The following is an 18,912-nucleotide window of genomic DNA, read 5'->3' on the forward strand; positions in this document are numbered from 1 at the left end:
GACCCCACCCCGCCCTCACCCTGTGGCCGCTCACCCATGCAGTTCTTCATCAGCACAGAGCTGCTCTCGTAGCCAGGGAAACACTCACACTCAAAGCTGCCCAGAGTGTTGACACAGGCACCCTGGCCGCAGAGGTCGGGGGAGATACGGCACTCGTCGATATCTGTGGGGACAGAGGGTGTGGGTGTGGGTGTGGCATGGGGGATTGGGGAGGAGGATCCCTAGGGGTCCCTGGACTTGACCCAAGAGGAGATCCAGGGCAGCGTCTCCACCCCTGTGGACACAAGGGGCTGCACGGGAGCCCTGGACGCTTCCCTGGGGAAGGGAAAGAGGTGCTTGCTCTGAACACTGAGCAAGGCAGGGGTCTTTTTAGCTTGGAGGCCCTGAGTGGTCACATTTGGAGCCTTTCCACAGGGACAGAGGGTTCCTACAATCCAGAGAGGCTAAAGACCTCCCTTAGGTCACACAGCACACAGGTGGGTACAAGAGGCACCTACATGGGTCATGCTTCCACCTCTGACTCAAAGCCCCCATCCCTGCATGGATGACTCCCCTCTCCAAGAGGCAGAGGGGACACCTACCTGTGCAGTTCCTCTCCTGGGCATCCAGGGAGAAACCCCCGGTACAGGAGCAGTGGAAGCTGCCCACGGTGTTGCGGCAGGTGCCGTGGGTGCAGATGCCGGGGAACACCTTGCACTCATTCACATCTGGAGTGGGGGCGGGTGTCACACGTGGTCAGACCACCCCACATCCTGAAGCTGGAAATCGTCAACCAAGCCCTCCAGGGTTCTGACCCCTGAACTTTCTCACGGCCCCTCTCCAGGCACTTCCCATCTCCAGGACTGTCCCCATCCTGTCCCCTCCTCTGGCTTCCCCATCCTGCCAGGGCCTCTCCTGCAGGCTCCCTTCCCACACCCACCTTTATAGAAGGGCCGGCCAGACAGGAAGTCCTGGCTGGCGAAGCCCCGTCCTCGGGGGCACAGGCTGGCGAACTCCGGGGAGTCGGGCCCCGCACAGGCCTCACACTCAGCACCCCAGGCGGCCCCAATGGAGCAGCAGCAAGTGTCCATCCGGTACTTGCCGGGCAGGGGGACCCCACAGTCGTCCTCGTCCCAGCGCAGGAAACACAGCTCCAGCCTCACGTCTGCACAGAGTAGCCATCGCCAGGTCAGACCCCTGCCATGCTGCGGGCGGGGGCTCGGGACCCCCTGCCTGAAACTTTCTCCCCAACATGGGGGGGGGGAGAAGGAAAAGACGTGGCTTCCTCACGCTGAGGTTCCGTGTCCTCCCACAGTAGCACCCGATAATAATAGTGCTCACTGCCTGGATGCTAACCAAGCACTCGATCCATTTAATCCTCAAAATAATGCTGAGAGGAGGGGCTGGGACTTCAGAGACTTTGACACTGAGAGCAAAACATTCCAGTGACCTTGAGCCCGAGACTGAGGGAGGGGTGTGAGCAACCCCGCTGGCTAAAGGCCTCCTGGAGGGGCTCCTGCTCAGGGCCCCCCGTGTACACTTTATTGGAAAAGAGAATAACCAAGCATGCAGATGCGATTTCAGGAGGGTTTTGTCATTTGCAACGCTCAGAGAGGAGGCATATAAATTCTCAGGGAGCACTGAGTGGGAGTAGAGGGTCCTGGAGGGATCTCTAGTCGCTGCAGGTGGAGGGAAGGAGGGGAGGGATGTGCCTGGACTCACCCACGCACAGCCTGCCCGAGGTGTCCAGCTTCAGGCCCTGGGGACACTCGCAGCGGAAGGAGCCAGCCGTGTTGAGGCAGCGCCCGTTCAGACAGATGCCGGGGAAGGACTCACATTCGTCCACATCTGGGCAGTGGAAGGCAAGACAGAGGCCCCCAAGAGTGCTGCAGGTCATTCCCCTGGGAGCTCAGGAGGCCCAAGCTGTCCTTGGGGAGGAAGGAGGGGACCATGGCAAGGATACGGGGGGCGGGGGGGGGATCCCGGGAAGACCTGGGTACCAGGGAGGGAAAATTTCGGTCTCTATCTCAGGAGGATCCCCAGGAGCACCCAAGCATGACACACACCTGCCTGTGTATGTGGATTTGGAGGAGAACGGGAGAGAGAGGGTCAGCGTTACCTTCGCAGGTGAGACCCTTCATTCGGGCGAATCCACGTGCACAGGTAGGGTCTGTGTTTCGGTGAATGGGGATGGAGAGAGGAATCACTCTACGGCCAGCCCCAGGGTACCAGCTCCACCCGATGCTCCTAATGGGCACCAGAGCACGCAGGCGCAGTGGCCCGGGAGGCCCCCAGATACGCTTTACCTATCTCGCAGCGTTCGCAGGGGCTCCCCCAGGCGACCCCCAGGGTGGCGCAGCACTCAGACCGCAGAGCGGCCCCCTGCAGGTTCACCTCACAATGGCCGTCCTGGATCTGCAGCCAGCAAGTGCCTCTTGTGCTGTCTGGGTGGAAGGGGGTGGGATCACTGACTCACCTGCAGGGCTCACACCTGCACCTCCACCTGCAGAGGCCCAGGATCTGCAACCCCTCTCACCTACACACAGGGTACCAGAGGGCTCCAGCCGACTGCCAGGGGCGCATTCGCAGGTGTAGGAGCCCGCCAGGTTTCGGCACACACCGTTCACACAGGGGCTGGACAGGCACTCGTTGATGTCTGCGGGGACAGCCCACCGCCACTTGCTGAGCTGTGGGACGGGGAGGCACACCTGGCCGGGGCTCCCCCCTCCCTGGGGGGCTGCTGCACCCGAATGCAAGCGGAAGCAGGCAGAGAATGTGGGAATAGAGTGTGCACGCAAGCAAGCGTGTTCAACGTGTGTGTGTGTGTATGTGTGTAAGAGACAAGAAAAACCACACTCTTTTTCCCACTCTTACCTCAATGAAGAGCAAAACACTCCAGTGACTAGACATGATTTTTTTTTCCCCCACACTGACCAATTCTCCCACACCAGCAAGGTGCCCTTTAACTCAACTCAATGATGTCATTGTCTACCTGAGTTACAGGCAGATGCCACAGGTGAAGGGTTCAGTCCCATAAGACTGCCCCCCACCCAGGTAGGTGCCATTCAAATCCAGGCCTCCAGAGCTTCTGACCGGCTAGCCAGGAACTGCGGGTTCCCAGAGCCTCCTCCATGGTTCGCTAGAGGCTCACAGGACTTCCGTTTCCTAGCACACTCCAGGGGAGCTCACAAGCATGGCCAGAGGATGAGGTATCGGGAAGCAGGTGGGGAGCTCAGCTGTCTGAAAGCTCCCCGGGCCACATAATTCTGGGATTTTGATGGAGGCTTGGTGATGTAGGCATGACTAACTCCATCTCCAGCTCGTCTTCCATTCCCAGAGGTTGGAGGGAGCGTGGAAAGCTCCCAGCTTCTAATCATGGCTTGGTCTTTTCTTCTCATCATGGCTGCTTCATCAGAACCAAACACCTTTCTACCACCCAGGAAATCCCAAGAGATTCAGAACTCCATGTCGGGACTCAGGGCCAAAAACCAACCATTAGGGCTCAAGATGCTCCTAGCGTCTTTACTGCTCAGATTACAAGAGGGTTTGAAGCACTATGTCAGGAAAATGGCCCCAAATATATTTATTATCAGTCAAACTCAGCCCCTGTGCATGAATGCTGATATGCAGGGTCTCAGGAGCATGCATGGTGTGGACCGGTGACTCTAAAGGGGGTTATGGCATGAGAGAGATAAAGTGAGACATAGGAGGAAAATGGAGAAAGGACAGAGGTCAGGGTGTGGCAGGGGGTCAGCCCAGGAAGGGAGCAGGTGGCCCGGCCGTGTAGAGCCTGTGTGTGCACATACCACATGCAGCATGTGTATCTGTTTGTGTGTTTGTGTGTCCTGTGTGTGCTGCTAGAAGTGTGCCCGGTACCCTGTACCTTCACAGGTCTCTGTGTCCTGCCGGAAGCTGAAACCCTGGGGGCAGGAGCAGCTATAGCTACCAGGGCTATTCCGGCACCTCCCGTTGTCACACAAGAGACTGTTGAGGGCACACTCGTCCACGTCTGTAGGGTGGGGTTGGAGAGAGGGGTCGGGGGTCTGCCGTGGGAGGAGCCCACCCCCTGTCCAGTGGTGGGCATGCTCACCGATGCACTCCTTGCCCGTGGCTCCTGCCTCATAACCCAGGTTGCAGATGCAGCGGTAGCTGCCCCTAAGGTTCTCGCACATGCCGTTGGTACAGACCTCGGGATCAAGGGCACACTCGTTGATGTCTGCAGCAGGAGGAGACAGACAGCAGCTGCATGGGCTCTCCGGGGGTCTCCAGAAGCCAGTTCCCCACTCCAGGTTGGAGTTCCAGCCCAGACCTTGCTTCACTTCTCCCCTTACCAGGGTTGCCCAGCCTTGGCCCTGTTGACCTTGGGGGCAGGATCATTCCTTACTGTTGGTTGGGGGGGGCATCCTGCACATTGCAGAATGTTGGGGCAGCATCCCTGGTTTCTACCCATGAGATGCCAGACATTGCCAAGTGTCCCCTGTCCCCAGTTTGGAAGGCATGGAGTAGACATTTGTAAAGCATCCCTTAATAAAATACAGGTGGCACTCAGTGTCTGTGGGTTCTACATCAGTGGATTCAACCAATCCAAGATGGAAGACATTCAGAAAATAATTGCATTCATACTAAACATGTATAGATTTTTATTGTGAGTGGTGCTAGGGATGAATCCCAGGGCCTCGAACATGTTAGGCAAGCACTGCACCACTGAACTGCTGCCTCAACCTTTTTATTTTATCTTGAGACAAGGTCTCACTATATTGCCCAGGCTGGCCTCCAACGCGTGATCCTCCTGCCTCAGCCTCCTGAGTGTTCACCATCATGCGGAGATTCTCCCCCTTGTCATTATTCCTTAAACAATGCAGTGTGACAACCATGTGTACAACATCTACATCGTATTAGGTGTTCTAAGCCATCTAGAGATGATGGAAAGTCTATGAGACTTCCACAAACCAAGGAATGCCAAGGATCACTATCAAATAAATCACTGAAAGCAAGGGGTGAGGGAAGCCTGGAACAGATGCTCCCTGGTGGCCTCAGGAGGACCCAGCCCTGCCTGCACCTGGATCTTGAACTTCTGGCCTCCAGGATCCCCAAGAGGATGAACTTCCGAGGTTGGAGGAGCCAGTCTTCAGTACGTGGTTACGTACTTGATTATGGCAGCTCTGGTGGACAATACAGTTCCCAGCCTCACCCCGCCTCTACCTGGCAGCACCGGTCAGCAGCACGTTGGCCCAGGATGGAGGAGCCGCACCCCCTTACCTCGACCATCCGTGGTGATGCCAAGTCCGCTGCTGCACAGCACCTGGAACTCGGCTGCGGGGGAAGAGCCAGGGAAATGGGTCGGGAGGTCAGCCACTGTAGACTTTCAGCCACATTCGTGACCCTGACTCCCCAGTCCTGGGCAAGAGTCTGGGGCTAAGATGTGCCGCCCACATCCCCAAAGGGAGATCGACCCCCTTTAGTCTCTTCTTGGGGAGAGGCTCAGCAGAGACGCCACCACCCTGGGAGAGCCAAGACCTGAGTCCCTTTCCAGGACCAAAGAAATGGCCCAGGACCAAGGAGGTGGGTGGGGACAGGCAACCAGAGGCTTACCAGAGTTCTTGGCGGGACAAGGTTGGCAGGGATCCCCAAACCCATGGTCTGGGCTGACACAGCAGCACTCAGATTTGGTGACTGTTCCCGGGAAGGGGCGGGCGCAGGATCCCTTATGCACGGCTCCGAAGCAGGTGCTGCGCACGTGGGTGTCCACACAGGTGCGGCCATCCGCGCCCACCGCCAGCCCCCCCAGGCACTGGCAGAGGAAGGAGCCCTGGGTATTGGTGCAGTGGCCGTTCATGCAGATGCCTGGCGTCTGGCACTCGTCCATGTCTGGGATAAGTGGGACCCATTGGGACCTGCCCCCTTCCCCCTCACCTCCCATCGCCCGTGCTTCCCTCTCTGCCCCCTCCTCCTCCCCCACCCTCCTTTCTCCCTCCCCATTTTTCTTCCCTTCTTTTTCCTTCTCCTTTTTCTCTCCCCACCTCCTTCTCCTAGTCCTTCCTCTCTTCTCCTTGTCCCTCTTCTTCCTTCCCCCTCCCGGCCACCCTCTGCTGGTCAGAGTCCAGCCTCACCCTCACAGTAGCGGCCACCAGGTGCCAGCAGGAAGCCAGGTTTGCAGAGACAGGTGAAGCTGCCGTTCTCATTGACGCACACGCCGTTGAGGCACATGGTGTGGGTGGCACACTCGTTGTGGTCTGGGGACACGGGGAGAGGCTGGGTCCAGGGAGGGAGGCCACCCTATCCTGTTGACCAGCCCCTCTCTCTCTTCTCCAGGACTCAGGGCCGAGCCTTTGAAGGACCCTCCCTGGGATGTGACATCCCGTGACTGTCCGTCAGCTTGTTTCCTTTACTAGACACAAGGATGCTCAGGCCCCGTAGGTAAAGGGGTGGCGTCGGCCTGGAGCCTAGGCACAACCTGCCGTAGACCTTAATTATCTCTAGACGACTGACAGTAACCAATATGATATATGTACCATAGCAAATTTTATATTATGTTTATTTTGCCACTTAAAAAAAAAGTGCAAAACAAAATTTTCTTTTAAATAGGCGAAATGATGATTGTGTAACACTGGGAATGTACCCAAAGCCACCAATTATTCAGTTTTAAATGATGACATTCAAATAAAGTACATTGAAAAAAATTTAAGTAAATTATTCACTTTAAAGCGATTCAATTTATGTCATGTGAACTTCACTTCAACTTTAAAAAAAGGTGAAAGTCAGCTAATGAGAAAACAATCTAATCTAAAGCAACGTGGCAAGTGAGGAGATGAGTCGCTTCCCAAAGTGTTGTTATGGACACTAACAGATAGCACATATGCAAAGGGGTAAAAAGGGGTGAGGATGTGGCTCAGTTGCTAAGCGCCCCTGGGTTCAATCCCTAGTAACAAAAAAAAAAAAATTCCCTTACAAAAATTGGTATGTGAATGTTCATAGCAGCATTATCCTTAATATTGAAAAGTAGATACAGTGTATAAAACTGCTGCAAACCCCGGTCTCCGGGCCTCTCAGCATCACCAGTTGCTGTGTGCGAATGAAGGACCGAGCTAGCTCGCAATGAACACCTCTTTGCTGCTTTAAAAAAAAAGAAAAAAGGGCTGGTATGTGGCTCAAGCGGTAGCGTGCTCGCCTGGCATGTGCGGGGTGCTGGGTTCGATCCTCAGCACCACATGAAAATAAAATAAAAATGTTGTGTCCACCGAAAACTGAAAAATAAATATTAAAAAATTGTCTTAAAAAAAAAGAAAGAAAAAAGAAAAGTAGATACAACCCAAATGTCCATCAATGGATGAATGCAATGTGCTTCCTTCATAAGGAGGAATATTATTCAGCCATGAAAAGAAGTGAAGTGAGGCTGGGGTTGTGGCTCCACGGTAGAGCACTCGCCTAGCATGTGCGAGGCACTGGGTTCAATCCTCAGTACCACATAAAAATAAATAAATAAAATAAAGGTACTCTGTCCATCTACAACTAAAAAATATTTTTTTTAAAAAAGAAAAAAAGTACAGACACATGCTACAGGTGGAGGATGCTCAGCAAAAGAAGCCAGACATAAAAGATCACATAGTGTGCGATTCCATTTATAGAAAATGTCCATAATAGGCAAATTCAGAGAGAGAGGAAGTGGATCCGCCTGATGTCCAAGGCTGGAGAGGGGAGAGTGGATTAGGAAGGAAGCAGTGATGGACAGGGGCTTTATTTTTTTAAGTAGTAAAGATGTCCTAAACTTACATTGGGGTGATGCTTGTACAACTGTGCATTTACTGACAACCACTGAACTGCAGGTTTTCAATGGTAATTTATGGTATGAATATTATACAAGAAAGATGCTTTAAAATCCTTCCATAGAAGGGACTTTGGAGGCAGATCTTCTCACAAGGTGACTAAAGAGAGGAGGGGGGGCCCCACTGGGCGGATCCAGACCCTACCCAAACCCCTCGGGTAGCGAAGAGCCGGGTGCTCTCCAAGGTCCTGATCCCACCCTCTCTGCAGCCAGTCCCTCTGGGCTGTCCTGGGACGGGGAAGGTCCCCAGTTCAGGCCCAGGATTAGGCATTAGACTGCTTGGTCTCACCCAGAGGTCCCTTCTTACAGTTCATGGAAAGAATTTGGGACGATGGAGAGAAGCCATGTTTAGGGTGGGCAGGAGTGGAGACAGGAAGGGTCTGGGGTGGGCTCTGGGTCAGGAGTGGACTCCAGGTGCTGTGGGGGCCTGGAAGTCCCCTGCCACCCGGCCAGCCTCTACTCACCCACGCAGTCCCTGCCGTCGGGGCTGAGCTCAAAGCCCGCGTGGCAGACACACCGGAAGCTACCCTCCGTGTTGACACAGCGGCCAAGATGGCAGAGGCCGCCACTCACGGTGCATTCATCCACATCTGGGAGGAGGTGGCAGGTGGGCGGTCAGGAGGGGTCCCACCCGGCCGGGCTCCCCTCCCCTCCCTCACTCTCAGGTGGATGGGGCGTACCCACGCACGCCTGCTTGGTGAGTGTGGCCTGGAAACCCTCGTGGCACCGGCAGTGGTAGGAGCCGGGGGTGTTGACACAGTCACCACGGTGGCAGGGGCTGCTTGAGCACTCGTCCACGTCTGCAGACAGGGGACCCTGAGCTCCAGCCGGGCAGAGCACGCCACCCTGCCCACCCCGCCCACCCCACCCTGCTCTCACCAATGCACTCGCCCCGCACATCCTGGGTGTAGCCCAAGTTGCATTCGCAGTGGTAGCTGGCAGGGGTAGGCAGGCAGCGGCCATTGAGACACAGGTTGGTGAAGTGCCGACAGATGTCAACGGTTTGGTTCAGAGTGGCTGTACCTGCACCGGCAGAGGCCCAGCCAGAGTCTCCAGGCTTCGCCTCTTGGCCCTGACCCCATCCCGTGTCCTAGCTCTCACACCTGAGCCCAGAGTCACACCTTAGATTCAGATCCCCACCCTAGAGCTAGACCCCACCCCCTGGGCTAAGACCCCCAACCCAGGCCTAAGGAAAAGGAAAGACTAGCAGCCTGGGTCCAAAGCCTGATCTTGAAGGCAAGCTCCCCAGCCGACCCCACTCCCAGACCACTGCCAGGCCAGGCAGCCCTCTGTATCTCAGGGTGGGGTCCAGGGACCCCCACAGACACCAGAATCCACAGACGCTCAAGTATTTGCATGAAACCTACACACAGGCTCGCAGACATTCATTCCTCTCTGGGTGTCGTGATCTCTTACAACACACGTGCTATGTAAAGAAAAACACCTGTGCCTATTCAGTACAGATGTGATTTTTTTTTCCCCAAAAATATTTTCTACCCACGTTGGTTGAATCTGAGGCTGAGAAACTCCCAGATCCAGAGGTTGACTGTCCTTTCATCCCTGCCACCCAGGCCAGGACCCCCACTCCAAAGCCCTGACGGACTCAGAGAGCAGCCCCCCTCTCCTTGTCCAGGGCCTCTCCCCTGGTCTTGGAACCCTCCTCCCAAGACCCAGGACTTACCACTGTTGGAGGTAACAGGGCCCAGACTGGGGACCCCGCGCCCACCGGAGCTGTGAGGCCCGTGTCGTGCCGGCCCCGGAACAGGACCCACACCATTGGGTCCGAAGCCCGAGAGGCCTGGGAAGGGTCCTGGGTGAGAAGGCAGCAGCGGGAGCCCCTGAGCACAGAGTCGCTGGAACTCAGCTGCAGGAAACAGGGTTTGAGGTCAGGCGCTCAGTCCTGCCCAGGGGCCACCAACCGAATCTCAAGCTCTCACTCACCAGAGCCCCGCGGAGGACACAGCTCAGGGACGGGGCCAGCTGCCCAGCACCGGCCCTTGTCACAGCAGCACTGCTGGTGAGTGTAATGACCCGCAAGGTCTCCAGCACAGAGGCCCCCGATTAGTACGGAGAAACAGGCGCCCATCCGGAGGTCTGCAACGGGGCAGAGGTGGGCCCATCGGCACAGGGCAAGGGTGGGAGCACCAGTCGCCAGACCTGAGTTCAACCCCAGGTGCACCCACGCCGCCTGCGGGTGGAACGGACCTCCCTGACTGTGCCAACACCCACCGCCCCTCAGGAGTGCTGCTTGCCTGTGACCAACCCTGGAGCAGCCAGCTGTCATTCTCAGGGAGAGTAAGAGGGACATTTGACCTTATTCAGATGAGGGTTCCAATATCTAAAGCTGGCACAGGTAGTAAGCTCGCCGTCAACACAGGTCCAACCACACCCAGGACCACCTCTTGACCGGGAGGGGCTGCCCAGCGGGACGTCGGGCAGGCACACTGAGACTGCCCTGTGTGTCCTCCCTGGCCGGCCTTGGGTGTTACAGAGAAGCCCAGGAGGCTGCGACTTTGAGAAGGGTCCCAGAGGGACCAGGTGGTGGGTCGACAGCCACAGCCCCAGGGGAGACAGAGGCACAGGCTTCCTGGGGATGACCAGAACGGACACTCGGACACTCATCCGCTTCCCACCAGGCCGCCGGGCCCCCTGGCTCTGTGTGGGGGTCAGATTTCTCAGGCTTTGGCTGAAAGAGCATATTTTTAGTTTAAAACCCTGCAGATCTTGGCTGGTGGCCCATGGTTGAGAAAACCCTCCCACCGGCCGGGAGGGCCGCTGGCAGCTACCCCTGGCCAAGCTGGGAAAAGTGGCGAATGTTTCCACCTCCCCGGTCCCACTCTGTGCACCTGGAGCCCCCCAGGCACATGTGTGGGTGTAGGGGCTCAGCAACAGCTCAGCCTCGAAAAGGGGGCCGGGCCTGCCCAGACAAGGAGAGGTCGAGAACTCATTCAAGGTCACCCAGCTGCTAAACCTAAAGAAGGATGGGAAACCAGATTCCCAGCCCCAGGGGATCCAACAGGAGGCTGCCTCTCAAACCGGGAAGAGACAGCCTAAGAATTTTAATGAAGATGCTGCTGCTCTGGCTGTGACCAGTCCCTGCCGAGTGGCCCTGCTCAGCTTCCCCAGCTCCCTCCCTGTCTTGATGAGCTGTGTCAAATGCCCTCTAGGAACCTGCAGATCTCAACTCCTACCTTACTTAATCCCCACAGCTCCATGAGGTCGGGACTGCTATCACCCCATTTTATAGGTGAGGAAACTGAGGCACAGAGAGGTTATCCAGTCACCCAATGTCACAGAGTCTGGGAGCAGCTCAGCTGGTATTCAGAACCCAAAACGGAATGCAGAGTCCCTGCTCTGTGGCAACCAGACTTGGCTCAAATGCAAGCTCTGCCCTGAGGAGCTGGGGGAGGGTCCAGGGGATGTGCCCACAGGCGCCTCTCCATGCCAGCCACGATAACCCCCAGAGGTGGAGGCCTGGCCACACTCCAAACATAACACCCCCGCCCTGCCTGGTACAGGCCCAGCCAGAGGGGTCTGGGTGATGCTGGGAAACCGCCAAGTCCCCTCCCCTGCCCACCCCTGCCCACACCGGGACCCCGACCCCCCCAGCATCCACATTCCCAGCCAACCCCGTGGACCCCACTCGACTTCCAGGGCCTGACAACCAGCTCCTCCAGAAAGTAGGGAGAGCGGGTGGTGCCCCCAACAGCCAGGTGGGGTGTGGGGAGTGCAGGAGGGCGGGCATGGGGGGGCACGAAGCCAGAGACTCCCATCCTGACTAGGGGTCTGAGGAGTGGCTGTGGTCCTTTCTCTGTTCTGAACTTGATCCTCCAGCTTCAAAATGGGGTGGGGGAAGGAAAGGAGGTGCTTCTGATGAGTTGGGAGAGGGACGGGAGGGACAGAGCTGCAGGTGGACAGCAGGGCATCAGGAGGGGGAGGGAGGGAGGGCAGGGAACAGACATAAATTTGAAAGTTAGAGGAGGGGGGTGCATAGAGATGAGGCTTAGGGTCAGTGGGGGGCTCAGAGATGGAGGCTAGATGGCAGGGGGCATGGAGATCAAAGCTAGAGGGTCAGCAGGAGGCCTAGAGATGAAGGCTAGAGGGTGGAGGGACACAGAGATGAAAGGCAGAGGGTCAGAGAGGGGCACAGGGATCAAAGCCAGAGGGTCAGGGGAGGCCTGTGGGGGAGGGGCGGGGAGCCAGAAGGGCCGAGAGTCTGAGGGGCAGAGGGCCATGGGGCTGGGTCAGTGGAGTAGAGTGCTGGAGAGCAGAGGGCCCACAGCTCCCCAGCTGAGGCTCCGGAGAGCCCAGAGGCTCATGGGTAGGGAGCCAGGAAGCCTCAGAGGATGGGAACCGGCACAGGGACCGGAGGGCAGGAAGGGCCGAGGACCAGAGCGTGGCCGAGAGATGAGCCAGGGGCCTGTCTCCCACCGGCCCTCTCCCTCAGCCCCATCTGGAGGGCCTCACCCAGGCAGCGGGTGCCATCCAGGCTGCTGATAAAACCTCGGGGACAGGAGCACACGTAGCTGCCAACGGTGTTGGTGCAGTCGCCCCTGGAGCAGAGACCGGGGACGCTGAGACACTCGTCCACATCTGCGCAGACAGACCTGGTCAGCGCGCCTCCCCAGCCAGGCCCTCCACCTCCCCGGGGGGAAGCCCAGGTGCCCGGGCAAGAGCTGGTCCCAGGCCGTGCTCCACCTTCACACTTGGCACCACTGTCGCTGAGCCGGTGTCCAGCTGGGCAGCGGCACTCAAAGGAGCCCACGGTGTTGATGCAGCTGCCCCCCTGGCACAGGCCTGGCACCGCTCGGCACTCGTCCACATCTGCAAGGAAGAAACCCAGGAAGGGAGCGAGAGGCCATCAGAGGGAGGACCCAAGGTGCCACGGGCTCCAACCCGTCCTGGCTCCCAGGGCTTCTGCTCCCTCTCGGCGACACCCCACTCACCCTGGCAAGCCCCGGTGCGTACACTGGGGATGAAGCCGCGGCGGCAGGGGTGTGGCTGTGCGGGGCAGAGCTCACAGGGAAGGCCCCAGGCACGGCCCACGGTGGCACAGCAGAGCGCCTTGGTGCACACGAGGCTGGTGGGCTGGCGCTGGCACCCTTCAGGGCCCACTTGGCTAAAGCAGGGCCCTGTCCGGTAGTCTGTGGGGCAGACAGATGTAAGCAGCTGGCCTCAGACTTACCCAAGTCCCTCCCCGGTGCCTTCCCAGCCTCTGTACCAGCACACTGGGCTTTTTCCTGCCCACAAGCCTCTGCTCCTCCATTCTCTCTCCATTCCCTACCTAATGATCCACTCATCCTTCAAAATCCTTTCTCTTCAGGACTCCTCAGCTAGCCTCCAAGCCAGAGGCCACCATCCCCAAGCTCACAAAGCTCAAGGTCTGCCTGGACCCCGTCCTCCCTTCCAGCAGGGACATGGAAGCCAGCTGGGGAGGGTCTCAACCCTGAGCATATACCTGGCCCTGCCAAGTCTCCCAGATTTTCGAGGGAGTCACCATCTGCCCCAGTGCTGCATCCCTGAATCCCAGGGCCCACCCTGAGGAGCCACAGCGTTTCCCCAACTGCCAACTGAGGTGACTTCCCGTCTCCACCTTCCAGATGTTTCCAATATAGAGGCTGGCAGTCCACCAGGAAAGCCCCTCCCAGAAGAAGCCAAAGTCACCCTCTACCCCGGCCTCTCATGGAGAAGGGGCTTCAGAGACCCGCTGTGGGCCCAAGTCCCCAAGACCTGCCCCTCCCTGTCCACTGCCCACTGCTGACCCCTGGCCTCTCCTCTCTCCCCCCCCCCTGGAATCCAGGTCACCCCCAAGCCCCTGCAGCTTCTGATTCATCACTATACTCTCTCCACCCAGCCTCCGTCACGGATGGGAGGGTCCCTGCTCCCTCCCATGACTGCATCAGTCCCAGGCCCCTGGCGGTCTTCACCTTCCTGGGCTTCCTGGTCACACCGGGTGCCCAGATGCCCTCTGCATGGCCCAGCATCCCCGGGCCTTGCACTTCTGTTCTTTCCCTTTCTCCGTCTCCTCGGGCTCCCTGACCTTTGTCTGCCCTGAAATGCCCAGGCGGCCCCCTCTCTGCTGCCCCCCTCCATCATCTCCCAGGGAACCTCAACTGACCCCTGCAATTCCTCAGAGGGCACAGTGATGGCTCTGTCTCCCCCTGCCCCGGCCCCTGCTGCCCACCCTCTCCCCAGCTGTCAGACCAGACCTGGGGTTCCCGGCTCACTCCATCCGACCTCCCCCGACCCCAGTCTTCCCCAAGACATGGAGACAGTACCGCTTCCGCCCTCTTAATTTAGGTGACCCCACGTGGGTTTGTTTCATGAGCCAGGGTTCAGCCAAGGGGGGATTGTTTACCTCATGAACTCCTCCAGATCCTCTGAGATCCAACTGAGGGGGCCCCTTCCCTTAGGAAGCCTCCCCGACCCCCTTCCCTGGACCCCATGGTTTCTCTGCCCTTCACAGTCCCCTCATCGTGGCACTGACCCCTCCCCAGAATTTTCTGTAACTGGCTGCGTCCTCCTGTCCCTCAGACCGACATGTTGCTTGGGCTCCAACACGGGGCCTCGCACACAGCCAGGGAATAACAGATGTTTTGGAAAACGGATGAGCAAATGAAAGAAATGTCCTCAGACTGCCCCTGCAGCAGGACACAGGCCAGCTGGACCCTCTCAGGGGCCAGGCCATATCTCAGCCACTGCCAGGAAACACCCTTTCCTCCCCTGGGTCCCCTTGGTACCTCTCTCACACTGAGGCCCCATGAAGCCGTACACACAGGCGCAGTGGTTGGGGCCAATGCAGCGGCCGCCATTATAGCAGCCCAGGGCACAGACGGCTGTGGAAGGAGAGGAGAGAGTGACAGAGGTCCCCTGGCCCGCAGAGGGAGCTGGGGCCCCAGCAGGACTGTCTGCACCCAGGAATCCCCACCATCTGACCCAGATCGAATGATAAGGCTGTGGCCCTCCAATCCCTGGTCCTCCATGAGGGACGTGTGGGCGGTGGGCAGAAGCTGCAGGACCCACCCTCTGGGAACCAGTCCTGGGGGTACTCACGCTGTCCGCACACAGTGCCCGTGTAGCCTCTTTGGCACAGACAGGACTCTCCCTGGCAGCTGCCCCCGTTCATGCAGCTCACACTGCACCCTGGCCCTAGGGTCCAGAAGGGACAGACGTGAGGTGAAGCTGCCCAAGGAAGATGGCCAGGCCAGGCGGCCCAGCCTCGTCCAGCCTTCGGCAGAGCCAGCCAGGGCTCCTCGGGGCACCCTGCAGGAGCCCATTTCCCTCTCACCTCGGCTCACCCCGCAGCTGGGGGCCAGCATCCCATCGGCACAGGTACACAGGTTGGGCTGGGAGCAGAAGCCCTCACCGCAGGCGTGCCTGCAGACGGCTGGAAGGGCAGAGTGAGGCGATCAAGGCCAGGGCGGGTCCTGTGCCAGCCCCCTCCATGGGACCCCGGAGCACTGGGCGGATATTGCCTGTCACCCAGCTCAGCATCCACATGGGATGTCCCCCAAGTCTTGGCCTGAGTTGGGCAGGTGGTGTGACCCCAGCTGTAGCTCTGGGGTTCCACTGGAACCACTGGGAGAGATCCCTGGGCCAGAAGTACTGAGCACAGGGCGGAGGGTGGAGGGGCTGGGCCTTGGCGTCATCTGGGAGGGGACTCTGGGGGGTGGGGGGTAGCAGAGACAGACGGAGAGACCAAGAAAGGGACCCAGACTTAGGCATAGGAACAGAGACGAAGAGACAGGCAGGGAGACTGGGGGGCAAAGGAAGTGAGCTCGGGGACCCAGGAGGCAGGCGCCATGCCTGCCATTCACCAGAGACCCCTACCCCAGGGTCATTGGAGAATAGGGCTGGGCTTGCTGGCAGAAGGCAGGTAGGACAGATGCCCCAACACCCCTGCGTCACCCCCATTTCCAGCACTCACGCACGACACACTGGTTCCCGCCGGGCAGCGTCCTCCAGCCAGGGCAGCAGTAGGGGTGAAGGCGTGAGCCACACACATTTGGCCTTCAGGGAGAGCACAGCAAGGCTGAGAAGTCTTGCCCTTCCCCTGGGCAGTCCTCCAGGACAGCCCTGCCCACACCCAGGGGTCTGTCAGCATCCTAGGTTCCACGCACGTACCCCTGCAAGATGCCGGGGCTGCCTCGTCTCCGCACACGCCCAGGAGCTGCAGGCTCCATGGCCCCATCCCAGTGGCCATGGCCACCCACCACGCATGACAGGACCACCCAGGCCAGCAGGAGCTGAGCTTGGGGTCCCCAGGCCATGGTGAGAGCTCCAGCATCTCTCCTTGCTAAATGCAGGTTCTCCCAAGTCATGATGTGTCCTTTGGAGGCTGCAGAGAGGAAGCAGAGTCAGCCCCAGGGAACACCCTGGCAGAGAGGCACTGCACAGAACTGGGAATGGTTGGGGAGGTTGCTAGGATGGGGCAGCCCTGGGAGACCATGTGGCTCCTTAGGGAGCCAGGGGATACATCCAGCCCTGACTTGGGAACAGGCAAGCCATCAGGGCAGCCTTCTTGGAAGAGATGTGATGCCTCAGATGGAATGAGCCAGGACAAAGGTCCTGGGGTAGAAGGAGCACAGCAAAGCAGAGGCAGGGTATGTGTGGAGGAGGAAGGCAGGGGAGAGGGGGTCAGGGGGGGCCAGGTGTTGCAGGAGTGGGTACAGCGGTGTAATGGAGCTTCTACTTATGTCAGGGGGGACGAAAAGCCTTTGAGAAGCTTTGAGCAGGAACAACAAGGGGAGACATGGTGTTAGATGGAGCCAGTCAGGGCCCCAGAAGGAGACAGGGAATGGGTGGCAGAGCTGAGCTGCAGCTGAGCAGAGGGAGGGAAAAAGGACCCGGGTCCCCTCCCCCCACCCCGCCCCAAAGTGTCTGGCTCTTTGCTTGTTCACGAAGAACATGGGGACATGGACCATGGCCGGTGAAGATGACCAGTCAAAACTCTGGAGAAGGAAATACAGTACGGGGAGGTGAGAAGCTAGACCAGGTGGAACTCCGGGCCTCTTCCAAGGTTCCACTTTCCAAATCTGGGAGAGGAATTGGCCTGGGGGGCGGGGAGGGAACGGGCTGGGAGAGCTGGGTGGGTTTGAGGGTCCCCCTCTCTGGGCCTTGGGGTCCCGTAAAAGTCGGACCAGATGGCGCCAACTCTTGTCAACTTTGGAGGACAGGCCGGACGGGCAGGGGCGCCCTTTCTGACTTCCAAGTTGGCCGGGCCAGTTGTGGCTCCGAGGACGCCTTCTCCAGGCAGCCCCTGGGACTGCGGGCCCTCGCTCCCTCTGGCTGGGGGTCTCCAGCCTGGCGCGACACGACCCCCTACCCTCCCTGCATCCGAGAGCCGCGCCCCGGAGTTGGGCAAATCAGTGAGCCTGGACGGCGCACGCGGCGCGGACGCGGAGCTGCGAGGCCGCGGGGCGCAGAGTCCCGGGCTCGGCCCTCGAGGAGCGAGCGCGCCCCCGGAGTCCGCCGGCCGCGATCTCCACCCGGCAGGGCCGAGGATGCACGGTCCCCCGGCCACCACCGAGCCCGACTCCGCCTTCACCTGCGGATCGGGGACCGAGCCCCTCCCGCCACCCACCCCGGCGCCGAGTGGAAGGCGGAGAGGGGAGGGGGCTGGGCCCGGGGCTGCCCGCCGCAGACAAAGGAATCCCCTCCCCCCTCCCGCGCCCGCTCCCCTCCCCCGCCCCCGCGCTCAAGGTGTCGCCCGGCGCTAGCCTCGCTCCCTCCCTTACCTGCCGGGCGGCGCGCGTGGAGGCTGCACCGCGGGCGGACGCGCGGGGCTCGGCTCTGCAGGGCCGGGTCCCGCAGCGCTGGGGGCCCGGGGCAGGAAGGCGAAACCGAGAGGCCGAGCCCGCCGCGCTCCCGGCCCAGAGTTGGGGGCGGGAGGAGTTTGGGGGAGGGCGCGTTTGCACCTCGCAGCTCCCGGGGCGGGGGCGGGGGGCTCCGATCCTGGGCGGGGAGAGAGGCTGCTGCGGGGGAGGGCCTGGGGCTCCGGGTGGAACTCGGGGAGCTGGGGAGCTGGGACGGCGCTGGGGGGGCCGGGGGCGGCGTTTGGGGTTAGCGACTGAGTTGGAGGTGGCCCGGAGGTGGGGCTCTGACTTGGGGCGGCCTGGACCACAGCCAGGACGGGGAGGTCCGGGCCTTACCTGGGAGGCCCTCCCACATTGCCTCCCCCTCCCTCGGGCAAGGAGAATTCCGAGGATGACGAGGGAACCTCACCTGGCACCTGGAGTCCGGATTCCTACTGAGACTGATCCCGCGGCCCCGAGAAAACCGGCAGGACGATGAGCGAAGATGGGACGCGGTCCTGAGAAGGTCCACATTTTTTCATCTGATTCCCAGAAATTCTCAGAAATGAAGAATTGGAAAGAGATAGACTTTTTCTTCTTCTTTTTTAAAAATACATTTATTATCATCATTTTTATTATTTATTTTTGGTGCTGAGGATGGAACCCAGTGCCTCACATGTGAGGGGCAAGCCCTCTGCCACTGAGCCACAGCCCCAGCCCAACAGCGAGACTTTCAAATCTCTCTTAAACTTCCTTTTCTCCACCTGCCAAAGAGACCACACTTCAGCATTTTGGCTCCCTGTCTGGAATCCACACGCTAAGTGGAAATTTTTAAATTTCCCCACCATTTTCCTACCTTCGGGAACAGAGACCCCACCAGTGGCAGAGGCTGTTGAACCTGCAGCTATTTCTCCATCCCGCAAACTCTTATGCAACTGGCAAAAACCAGTTCAAAAATCCCCTCACTATTGCAGATTGTGAGTTTACCCTATGGAAGTCCCCAAGCTGCCAGTGCTGAATGGTGCCTCCATCCCAGAACTTCCAGAACCGTCATATATAAATAGCATTTATTGGGTGTGAGACTCACAGCTTGTCGGACTTGGTGCTAAGAATTTCATACACATCTTATTTAATCGCCAGAAAAGCCTGTGAGGGAGATACTCATATTATATAATTCCCACTTTACGGAGGAGTAAACTAAGGCACATAGAATGGAGTGGCTTGTCCAGCCTCACAACACGACTGGGTGGTGGATCTGGAATCCAAACCTGATCTCTTTGGGTCCGTCATCTTTGCTAGACTGATCCCGAGGGGTCT

General features: G+C 58.9%; 1 protein-coding gene and 1 long non-coding RNA gene across 3 annotated transcripts in view; one reads left to right on the forward strand and one right to left on the reverse strand.

Moving 5' to 3' along the window:
- Positions 1-17,648, reverse strand: part of Fbn3 (fibrillin 3) — a 55,657-nt gene extending 38,009 nt beyond the window's left edge. For both annotated transcript variants that reach the window (XM_078035195.1, XM_078035199.1), the window contains exons 1-26: positions 17,539-17,648; positions 15,926-16,139; positions 15,729-15,811; positions 15,090-15,188; positions 14,855-14,950; positions 14,542-14,637; positions 12,748-12,945; positions 12,500-12,625; positions 12,269-12,394; positions 9,743-9,895; positions 9,483-9,665; positions 8,681-8,824; positions 8,482-8,601; positions 8,266-8,391; positions 6,090-6,212; positions 5,572-5,847; positions 5,239-5,292; positions 4,070-4,195; positions 3,863-3,988; positions 2,516-2,635; positions 2,286-2,423; positions 2,099-2,149; positions 1,702-1,827; positions 920-1,144; positions 582-707; positions 35-163 (exon numbers count right to left, since the gene is read on the reverse strand). In XM_078035195.1, the coding sequence (XP_077891321.1) occupies positions 35-163; positions 582-707; positions 920-1,144; positions 1,702-1,827; positions 2,099-2,149; positions 2,286-2,423; positions 2,516-2,635; positions 3,863-3,988; positions 4,070-4,195; positions 5,239-5,292; positions 5,572-5,847; positions 6,090-6,212; positions 8,266-8,391; positions 8,482-8,601; positions 8,681-8,824; positions 9,483-9,665; positions 9,743-9,895; positions 12,269-12,394; positions 12,500-12,625; positions 12,748-12,945; positions 14,542-14,637; positions 14,855-14,950; positions 15,090-15,188; positions 15,729-15,811; positions 15,926-16,122 (3,367 nt within the window). In that variant the 5' untranslated portion in view covers positions 16,123-16,139; positions 17,539-17,648. The remainder of the gene's footprint in view (positions 1-34; positions 164-581; positions 708-919; positions 1,145-1,701; positions 1,828-2,098; positions 2,150-2,285; positions 2,424-2,515; positions 2,636-3,862; positions 3,989-4,069; positions 4,196-5,238; positions 5,293-5,571; positions 5,848-6,089; positions 6,213-8,265; positions 8,392-8,481; positions 8,602-8,680; positions 8,825-9,482; positions 9,666-9,742; positions 9,896-12,268; positions 12,395-12,499; positions 12,626-12,747; positions 12,946-14,541; positions 14,638-14,854; positions 14,951-15,089; positions 15,189-15,728; positions 15,812-15,925; positions 16,140-17,538) is intronic.
- On the forward strand, positions 16,543-18,224 carry LOC144371903 (uncharacterized). Its single transcript, XR_013431980.1, has 2 exons — positions 16,543-16,779; positions 17,995-18,224. It is a non-coding gene; the product is annotated as an uncharacterized LOC144371903 (long non-coding RNA).
- Positions 18,225-18,912: the final 688 nt, after the last annotated feature.

The sequence above is a fragment of the Ictidomys tridecemlineatus genome, chromosome 2 (genome assembly GCF_052094955.1).
Source record: "Ictidomys tridecemlineatus isolate mIctTri1 chromosome 2, mIctTri1.hap1, whole genome shotgun sequence".
Taxonomy (NCBI): Eukaryota; Metazoa; Chordata; class Mammalia; order Rodentia; family Sciuridae; genus Ictidomys; species Ictidomys tridecemlineatus.